An 11,315-nucleotide genomic window follows, 5' to 3' on the forward strand; every position below is an offset into this window, starting at 1 on the left:
GCCTTTCAATGGAAAACAATCGATGACGCATCATTTGAGTTGCGATATCAAGAGTATTGAAACCTACGTTGCAGTCTGCCGAGTTTTTAATTTCGCTTCTTTCGTCATTCGTAGGGCTACCGCGCCGCTCGTTCAAAGATCAATTCTTGAATTTCGATTTGTCATTCGAAAGGGACGAAGCTGTTTACAGACACTTCGTATATCGACGGGTTCGTGTTTTGCATACCTTAATCCAAGGCCGCCACTACGTGGTTGGCTCCTCTTGGCTGATCGGCTTTCAGCGACTTTTATCTAAATTAAACCAGTTTTCCCCTCGGTGCAAAAGAGAAGTATATCCAGTGACGATGGGGCGAGCATTAACTATTATACGATCGCGTAGCATGAGATTTAAATTTAATTTAGATCTAGAAGGATACACTGAAAAATATATACTATAAATTAAATAAATATTAGAGCAGTAGGCAATATTATGACTCTTTATTTACGTTTTGTACAATAATTTTGTTAATAATTAGTATTTTAAATTGAAAACTTAATATTTCCATTTATTAATGTATATGTTGTTCAATGAATTATAGACTTAAAATTGTAAAGTATTTAATGCTTAGGATGTTATTTATAAAAATGTATAACACAGTATAGATAGTAATGGATCGAATCGAAATACAAGTGGTGATGTGGACTTCTACCAAAATAAATCTTAGAAAATTGATTTTATTTTAAAAAATACAGTGTTTCGTTGTAAAATTATATATTTAGTCAAAAATATGCAAACATATGTACATATATCTATATGTACATACTTCAAAATATAGACTATTGGATTAGAAATTTATAATACATATAAATTATAGATTAGCATTAGAACTACACTCAAGTTATCGAAACTGTTTGGATATAAAAACTTCAAAAAAAGAGATCTATTGAGACATCGGTATTCTTAAGGTATATTAGTAAACTACATTAGCTACATTAGCAAGCTACATTAGCAAAATCCCACATTTGTTTAACTTTTTACAATTCAAAATGTGTACAACCGAATAAAATGTTAAATAAAAAAAACAGTCAAGTATACATATATTAATGTGATAATGTGATAATATCTCAATTTAAAAAGACTGAGGAAGTATGTGAATTCAGCGGTACAATATACCTTAAAAAATTTACAAAATGCTAAAAAGTAAAAATGTCTCATTATAAATGTTGTATATTAACATATTAGCGAAATCAGCACCACTGTAGGCTATTAAACAAATAATTCCATAAGTGATTACTAAAATTCCTCACTTAATAATGAAGATAATATGAGTGATGTATTAATATACAAGGATATAATACCTTCTCTTCTACTTGTCTCATAGATAATTTATAAGTTTATATATTTGTTATAAACTTATCAAAATTATTTAAAATATTCTGAATCTTAATTTAACACATTAATCAAGAATGTTGTGTTAAAACAAAAATACAATTCACTTATTCAGATTTTTTTTACAAAATTATATAATATTGTTTGAAAGAGTATAAATTCTTTTTTTAAATACGTATGATAATAAGTTTTTTTCAAATTTGGTGAATGTATTTTAAGACTATTATCAAGAAAAGATTCTTTGCAAGAATAACTGTTACTTAAAGGAAAAAAAGCAATTAAATAATCGTTTTTCTTACAATTGATATATTTCTGTATATATGTGTTAATAAAGATACTATAATTGTAAGGATATATTTAAAACGTAGAAGAAAACCATTATATCTTGCACTGTAAACCATAATTTGTTTCCCGATGTTCAGCACAAAGTTGTACAGCAAAGATTATTTCGACAATCCAAATCTTCTCGCGGCGATAAATTACCAATTCATGGACCACCTTATCGGATTCGCTTGTAACTATCGTAATGCTACTGCGCATTAAAGCGGATCGTCGGTCGCGATCGAATGCACGTATTGTATTATCTTTGTAAAACCGAGAGAGTGCCATCGGGATGGCAGCTGTCGTCTGGCACGCGAGCTGGAAAAGCAGCTCTTTTCACCTGCCTGCCCGAGTCGAACGATACTAATTGTGAGATAACGCCTTCTTAATATTTCTGCCCTTGCAACAAATGGTACGTATAACGCGATACCCCGAAGACCTTGACGTGTCGTCCGCCACGATGAAAATGTAAGAGCTCCACTTAACATTTCACATTTGTAGATTAGTTTGATATTATCTTTTAATGAAACGGTTTCGCTTAATAAAGATATCTCGGTACGAAATAGTACCGTGTACCATGAAGAGAAATGTGCCTGCTTGATATTTGTTCATGGCGTTAACTTTTTTTTCTCGTACGTTACATATCGAGGGTCTCGTATCATTTAATGGCCTCGTTTAATTAAATTCACGTTGAGGTTTATCGTCTGCTTATTTACATGTATACGATCGATTTATATATAATTTATCTAAAGTCACGCACAGGTTCCTGTGCTATTCACAGATTGATCGGCGAACTCGAGAAGTAATTTCGACTTTATCGGATTACCGGGCTCTGCTTCTCCAACGTAAAACATCGCGCTAATTACGGCCCCGATTAAAACGTGTCTCGAGGTCCATTTGAGATTAATCGGCGCACAATCCACTTTATCTACTTTGCTTGCGACATTCGGAGGAGACATTGTGTCCGAACGGGGATATGAAGATTCGTGTAAGAACCGGATGAAAATACGTGCTTCCAGGCGATAAAGGCGATCCACGCGAGGCTAGTTTTCCCTTATACACGCACGCACATATATATGTATGTATGTACGTACGTACGTGATTGTTTCAGATCGCGCTGTTGTCGCGGAAATGCGAATTCGCACGCTCGAGGTGATATTCATAATACGGTGCCATTAATTACTCATTGTCTCTGCGACGGCACCATCCCCCTTTTCTTTCCGGGTCTCCCACCCGGCGTCGCTGTCTTCTCTACTCGTAAATGCACGTCACGCATTCGAGCAAATCATAATAAGATATGCAACGCGTCAGACAGAGGTGTGATACGGTCCCTCCCTGTTATTTTTCCTCCTTATTACGATTTCCTTCCCGCGGGAGAGAACGAGAGAGGGAAGGAGGGAAATAATGAAAGAGATTGGCGTATCCTTTTCGTAAGACGGAAACGACGGACAGTGCGGAGGGATACCCGTGTACAATTAGAGATACATTATTCATTAAACTATAGGCCGAACGCGTTTCATCAGTATATTAATAACGCGCGCGCACCTTGCGTCAACGTGAAAGCACGTGAACATTGTGTTCGCGTGATATTACACGCTCGCCGAACGAGAATATCGTTCGTCTTTTAATTTGCCCAATTATCGATACGCTCTCCTTACTCCTGGACGTAATTAATATATAAGTGCATTTAAACGCCGTTGCTTTTAGCGGAAAGATCGGAGATACGTTCATTTATTCTTTAAACGATCGAAAACGTCACAACTTGTTCGAAGATCTGTACGTCAAACGATTTTTATTACATTTCAGGGCTACACGCCGCTGCATATCGCTATGCAATTCGGCCACGAAAACATATTCAATCTCCTGGTTCAAGTATACGGTAAGTACGCCTACTTTCGGGAGCTAGACAATGATGAAAACTTCGTGACGCATGTCTCGATAGAAGACATGAAATTTTGGGAAGTGGATCTTATTTGACATTATTTCTGTGATAAATGTGTGGCATCAGTATTATTAAATCGAATGTCAATTTATAATATTGCAATATTACTATTTTGGTTTAATTTAATGTGTAAGAAATATTATTGAGTACTAAGATCTTGCGACGATCGTTTGTTAACACTTTAATTGTGTTACACGTTATCACGTTATCTTGTCTAAATTATTTCCTGAATATATATTTTCAGGTGCAAATCAGGATTTACGTGATCACAGCGGTAGGAAGGCCAGGCAATACCTGGCCTCACAAGAGGCGGCAGTCAGCCAGGACACGTTCCACAGTAAGTACATTCCCTGTCTATGAAGGAAGGCGCCACTTAGGGAAAACGAAACGCAACTTTTGTATATAATTCGCAGAGGCTTGCAGTTTACGTGGATTTTTTTTTTTTTTTTTTGGGATGTTCCTTATAATTCGTTTAATAGTACGATATTAACGTCTCCATTTCGCATATTGCGAATTAGTGGCGTCTTCTCTGTAAATACGATTCACAAGCCTATCTTTAGGAAGTCTTTAATTGCAAGCTGTACAAAGCGATCCTTTCGCCTGCCTTCGGGAATGCGCAGCGCACACGCGTTATTTTTATTTGTTTGCCAATTTAAAGAAAAACAAAACCTGTGTTGATCCGTGTTGACGAACAAGATCACGAGGATGTTTTATAAATTATTCATATCGTACCCCTTTTTCTCTTTCGTGGTTCGCATCCGCGACAAAGTTGCGGCGAAAGTTCGACCGTGGGATATTAAAATCTTGTTTTCACGTATTATAAAAAAAATCCTTGTTTTTTTTTTTTTAACATGTTATTACCAAGTGAGGCATTGTTCGTCTCACGCTATGGAAGCGAGCCGTAGAAAGAAAGCAGTTTACATAACGCGAATACAAAAGACATAATCGCCGCCTGGAAAAGTTGCTTAAAGGAATTCTCCGATCCCGTGCCAAACTCGCTCCACCGCTCGCGTCGGTCGCCGCCGTAAAACCAATTACGCTCCGTAGTACACTCTGTAATTTACACCGCTTGTCAGTGTGAGCCCCGTCAAAGTTCCGTTGCTTCCCGCCGTGTATCCCATGTCGATCATTGTTCCCCCGTTCTCCCGCTCGTTTTCGTGACGTTTGCCTGTCACGCTCCAGCACGGTCCGTTAACAGCCGATTCCACCTAATCCTCGAAGATTGCATGCGAGCAACGATATCGTCAGTGCTTTACGAGGTGGTATTCTAAGATTAGATATTCCGCATGCTTACATCTTCTGGACTCCTTATCTTAACACCTGTACTCCTGCGTATCGGTAAACTTCGCACGTCTATTAGCACCCTTGACATGGTATATAACTCTCTACTGCTGATTAACTCTCAGTAGCCTACACTGTTCACAACAATACTACGCAAGTAACAGTGTATTCTCCGGATTGTCTGGGATACTTGTCTGTCTTGGCTTTAGACGCCTCTTTAAATTTAAAAAGTGTGTTAGACGTAGCTCAGGCATGACACGTGGACGCGGTATTCAAATAGTCAAAAACGAAGAATGGTTACGGGCTCGCTCTTCGGTGAGTACTTCGGGGCTCTGGAAGTATTCTTCTGTGTTGTAGGGATTACTGCTGCCGCTACGCTCAGGCAAGTTCAGAAGCACACCTCCGCTAAAGTAGTAAAGCGCTTGTGTGTCGCCAGATTAAAGTACGTAGGCGCACCTTAGAGTAACGTATGACTGTCACTTTTCTGCACTTCTGACGTGAGTATCTTGAAGTTTCACGGGCCTCGCTGCGCGTGATATGCCGCTCCAGAGACTCGCTCCGAGGATATCGTTTGCTGAAAGAAGCGAGCGTTGAACACAAACTTGTATTGCTTCTGGCGCTTTACGAGCATTTACGAAGAAATATTTGCCCGTCAATGTTTCTCTGCTAAACGTCTAAAATGTCGCAAATGTGTCGATGTGCTAAAGAGTTCACACCTTTGACTTTATACTTACACCGAGAATGATAACTCTATGGGGAGGGGGGGGGGGGGTCGACCTACACAAATATACATATATTCAATCTTTATAAACTAATATCCACTTAATGTACAGGATGTAAATGAACAAGTGTCAAGTATTCTAACAATATTTTTCCCATCAACTAAACATTACAAATAATATTACACGGAACAATATTTATATAAATGGGCTAGAAATTTGCTCAGAAACTAAAAATTTTTTAACACAAGGATAAAGTGATGATTACCAATTTTGGTCTGCAACGGATCTGAATATAATTTTTCTATTAATTTAATATTTTTAGCTTATATAAACTGCGCGATAATTTTGTTAATCAATTTTTAAATACAGTTACTAGCTAAATATCAATGTTTAGAAGCATCTTTAATATCCCTCCTTTTCTGAAAAAACCGTAAATAATTTATTATGAAAAATAATATTCACGGAATGATCCAGGTTCATATCCTGGATGAGATATCATTTTTATATAAATTAATATTTATTAGTATTTATATAAACTAATAATATTAAATTAATAGAAAAATTATATTCAGCACCAAGATTTGCTGCAGACTGAAATTGGCAATCTTCACCTTATCTTTATGTTTAAAACATACATCGATCAAGTAATTAACTCACTATTATTATAAAAATTTTTAGTATTTAAAATAAGAGAAATTTTACTATAAAACAGTAAAATATATATTTTAAAAACAAAGCAATTAATTTTTTATATTAAAATAGATAAAAATAAAGTATAAAATATCTTATACCTAAATCATTGCTATTGATTTTTTATAGCTTTGTTTTAGTACTTTCATGTATAGAGTAACTAGACAAACTATATTATGTAACTATATTATGTAAAAAAATTATATAATTTTATTTTCAAAAATTATCTTTATATAACTTTGAAAAATCTACCGAAAATTGATTACTATTGTTTTGTTTTCAAAGTATTATATTTTACAATAAGATTTCTCCTATCTCAAGAATTAAGCTTTTCTGATCCATGTTTACAATTAATTTTTTTAAATGTTTGGTCGAAATAGCAATACGTTTGTATAATATTTGACACTTATTAATTTAATTTATTTAATAATTTATTCTGTATAATCAATTATTGATAACAAAACAATTTTTTGTATGTAACATATATTGTTTCCTCTTTATCCATAAGTGTTGATTACATTGTTTTCACGGCTAAAATGTGAATTATTAAAGTTCTAAGAAAAAATTCTCATTAAAGTGGCAGTAGTACATCAAATTTCTGGTAGAAAATTTATGTTATGTAACTGGCAATGTGAAGTGAAATTAATCTTGAAAGTTGCAATTTTTTTATATCGTGACTGATGAAGCGCTGATACATTTTCAATTAAAAAATAATAAGGCTCTCCAGCCCTGAGCCTTAATTTGTCTGTTATATAAAACATTTCACATCGCCGCTGCCTATTATTTGTTATTGTTTTTGCGTGCACAGACGTATGTGTGTTATTACAACGTGAGTAAAGCATGTACACGTAAGCATGAGAAGCACATATGTATCACATCGGCCGATTCTCAGCATCACGTTTTATTCGCACTGGATAATTATTAAATCTAATAACAAAGACAGGACGTGTAATTCTCGAAAGGGAAAGCAGACTTAATCTTCGTACTAACTTTTTTAACCATATTAACTTCCCCTTGAGTCTCTTCCTTCTATCTAATTCTATGTGGCGCGAATCATACTTTTGTTAGTTAACGAAAGTTAGTTAACAAAATACGAAATAACATTTTGTAGCATTAAGAAGATTATAGTTTTTAATTGTAGATTTATTATTAACAGAACTGCGCATAAAACTGCTTCTCTTTATTTAGGCTTCTCTTTATTAAGTGTATCAATAATTAATATGTGTCCTAATAATATCGTATTTTTTAAATTAAATTTAACTTTTTTCTTTCTATTCGATTCTAACTCCCTTGCGATATTCTTTCTTGTCGATCTTCCCATTTTCTTCCTGTATGAAACACAGTTTCAAATGATTTTCTATTTTATTTCAGAAATAAAAGCAAGGAAAAAGCATGCAGGTAAGAAATAATTTCCTTTGGTGTCCGAGCGTTTTTAGTACAGACTAACTTAGCGCATGAAAAACAAGCTAAATAGACATTAACACGAGACATTAACACATTAGTTTCTTTTTGTCAAACTTATGGTTTCAATAATCCTGCTTAAAATCGTATAGTATCCTTTATATTTGTGGAGTATTTTATTCCTGTAATCGAATTAATTAACGTAGCGATATCTAGATAGCCAAAGATATACGCGAGCCTGTCGATCGGCTATATTCCTCCATTGTAAAAGTTCGGCTATATTCTTTCACTGTAAAAGTATTGTGATAAGAGAACTGTGAGCACCGTAACAGAGAGCCATTAATTAAATATACAGAGAAAGATCTTGGTTTCCTACGAATTGGCTCATTGAACGTTCGCGTGAAACGTACGACGGAAGCTTTCAGCCAATTCTTGGGTGTGGCAACCAGCAGCACCACTAGCAACAACAACGAGAAGATACATAAATCATGGGGATCTGCAGATAACGTTCAGGTATTATTCTTTTGGATTCAACGCGTCCCGTGTCGAATTGAACGTGTTAGACATCAAGATAATGCATAAATTCCGTAACAAAGAATATATCAAGTTTCTTCGATTAAATATATTTCTTAAATATTACAATTCCTATTATGAAGAGAATTTTTTCTTAGAATTTATGTTTAAAATCATGATACAGTCGTAGAAAAACAATTAATTTTAAAAAATTTTATAATATAATTTTGGTAAAATTAATTAAATATAATATTTTTAATTATAATTATATAATATATAAAATAAAGATTATAATATGAATTTGAAATTATAAAGCAAAAATTATAGTAAAATTCTTTGAAGTTTATCTTGAGTCCTATGTCTATCATGATTTTGACACGGTGAATGAATTCTAAGAGAACATTTTTTCCGTATATTCCGAGGTACAAGAGTAATGATAAAATAGTTATGTATCCCGAATGCATGCAGTTTTATCACTGATTTATTTTCATGGTTATGCAGAAAAAATAAAATAAAAATATACCGTTACACAAATTAATTTAATTAACTTAATAGAAACATGAATAAAATCGTATTTCCATCAATGTATATATAATAGTAGATAAAATGAATACATTAGTTATAGATCATGGATAGAATCATAGATTAAGCAATTGATAGTATTGTCTATTCTAATCTCTCACGTATTTTGCTGTTGACATTTCTCGTTGTAAGCTGGAACAGAAGCTGATGCCACCGCCGAAGTATGCGCCCATCAAGAAACGTAAGAGCAGGCGGCCGCAGGACTTCAGTTCGTCGCAGGAGCAGCAGCAGGTTGCCAGTCAGCCGACTACTCCGTTGCTGCAGAGCAAGATAAGACCGAATCGGGCCATTCAACGTCGACCGACGTCCACGACATCGGTCAGCACCAGCTCCATCACACCCGGTGGCGTTCAGCAAAACGGTGATTCCGACTCCGACACAGCGTGCGGTTTCGATTCGGCATGGCGAGGATCGGCCCAGCTGTAACTAGTCCACTTTGTTATTTTTAGCATTGTTATTTATGCTTATTCGACTGCACACATAGAAAAGCTTCGATTCCGAAAAGAAACCAGGAATCGACAATACCTCTGTCAATTCTTTCAAAATGGCGACGGAAGCGAGATTCTCCAAGATTCTCGCAACAATTGCGCCTACGTTAATAATTTTTTTCATACATGAAACTTTCAGATTATTTTATTTTGCAGAATTTAATGTTTTTAATATAATATACAGAAAATTTGACAATAAAGATTGCAAAAATCTCAAATATGGTTCTCTCAGTAAAATTTTATTACACGATTCAACTTTTATTTTTCTTTAATAAGTTTATATTAATTAATTGTGTTTTTGTATTTAAATAAATTATTGTATTATACTTATATTCGGTATCGTATGTGTGATACTGTCACTCTTTCTATTTTAGTCGAAATGCGCATGTTTGACTTCAAATACATTTTGTATATAAAATTAAACGCATATATTTTTTGTGTATTTCTATTTATATACAGATATATATTTTACAAACTACAGAGCGTAATTAAAAATGTCTAATATTGCATTTATCTAAGTATAAATTACGAAGCAAATTTTTAATTTATAGGATGAATTCTTTATACGTCTCAGGATATATACACAGTTTTTGACTTTGCGTTCATATCATATATATTATACTGTCTCTATCTCAACATACTTTATGTAAAATCTTTAGACAATTCAGTACTCATTATATGATAATCAACGCTCAAAAATTATTTTACTAGTGCAAGAAATTCTTTTGTGTATATATAGTAATAAATGTTAATCATTGTATTATTACAAAGTATACAAAGTTACAATTATTATTTACATCGTACTTTGTATAATTTAAGCAATAAACATCACATTTGAGATTATGCATTGAAGTATTTTATCTTTGATCTCTAGAAGATATATTTTAAAAAATTTTGTGTGTGTATGTGTGTGTGTGTGTGCGTGTGTGCTATAACAAAAATATATAAAATTAATTCTTTTTGTAAGATGTAAAATATTCGAGATTATCATAACTTTATTTGTTTTATAGTTACTATAGTTTTATATAATTGTAATAAATATTCTCATTTAATTGAGTTTTTATTAGCAGAAAATTTAACATATTTACCGTCTACAATAGCACGCAGCATTCGAATATGTTGTTTCAAGTTTTTCTCTTTTTTTTCTCTATATTTTTAAAAGTGTTTTCAATTAAGTAAATTTTTCATATTAACAAATTTATTAAATTCAAAATAATGAAATTAAATTTTTTTATATATTTTTAATCAATAACTATTAAAAAAATATTGATTTATTATCTTAAATAGAAAAATGAAATATTTAAAAATATCAAAGTTTATGTATTATATAAAATTACATTACAATTATTTTAATCGGCATTTTCGGATAGTCGTCGAACGAAAACATTTTTACTTATGTACATACTTTGTTAAATATACTTGATATAAATCAATTCTACGTTTTAAATGCTTTTATGATAATTATATCATTCAAATACATGTAAAGATTCTTATTTTAATTGTGAACAATCATTCCAATTATTGCTTTCGCAAGAAAGCGACGATTAAGGTAATTATGATATAATGTTCTTTCTTTCTCTCTCTTCTTCTTTTTTTCTCAGTCCTTTATAACTAAAGAACATGCGTGCGGTCTTCACTTGAAGCATAGTACTCTATAATAATTGTCATCACAAAGGTATCCGACTTTCGTCGAATTCTCATTGTCCTGAGGTGATGATCGATTAAAAATTTGATATATTCTAGGTGGATAGATTTAAATCCGGATTTTTGATAAAAAAAGAATAGACGCACTGCACACACAATTTTATCATAATATAATTTTATATACATAATTCACAAATAAACTTTGATATTTTAAAATATTTTTTATTTTTTTATTTAATACTAAATCAGTAATTTCTTTATAACTGTTGATTAGAAAAGTATACAATAGTTTCTATTTTAATCTTGTGTATGTAACTCTCTTCATAATCTATATATTTGATATGTACTCTGGTGACATCCTT

The 11,315-nt window shown here is 32.9% G+C and overlaps 1 protein-coding gene across 3 annotated transcripts in view; it reads left to right on the forward strand.

Moving 5' to 3' along the window:
• LOC105832073 (ankyrin repeat domain-containing protein SOWAHC) overlaps positions 1-10,152 on the forward strand; it is a 145,558-nt gene extending 135,406 nt beyond the window's left edge. For 2 of the 3 annotated variants that reach the window (XM_036282680.1, XM_036282681.1), the window contains exons 11-15: positions 3,497-3,569; positions 3,877-3,969; positions 7,697-7,723; positions 8,082-8,239; positions 8,954-10,152. In XM_036282680.1, the coding sequence (XP_036138573.1) occupies positions 3,497-3,569; positions 3,877-3,969; positions 7,697-7,723; positions 8,082-8,239; positions 8,954-9,247 (645 nt within the window). In that variant the 3' untranslated portion in view covers positions 9,248-10,152. Of the gene's footprint in view, positions 1-3,496; positions 3,570-3,876; positions 3,970-5,270; positions 5,296-7,696; positions 7,724-8,081; positions 8,240-8,953 lie in introns of all 3 variants that reach the window. The other variant, XR_004962142.1, reaches the window with a different exon arrangement.
• The last annotated feature ends 1,163 nt before the right edge of the window (positions 10,153-11,315 follow it).

The sequence above is a fragment of the Monomorium pharaonis genome, chromosome 2 (genome assembly GCF_013373865.1).
Source record: "Monomorium pharaonis isolate MP-MQ-018 chromosome 2, ASM1337386v2, whole genome shotgun sequence".
Taxonomy (NCBI): Eukaryota; Metazoa; Arthropoda; class Insecta; order Hymenoptera; family Formicidae; genus Monomorium; species Monomorium pharaonis.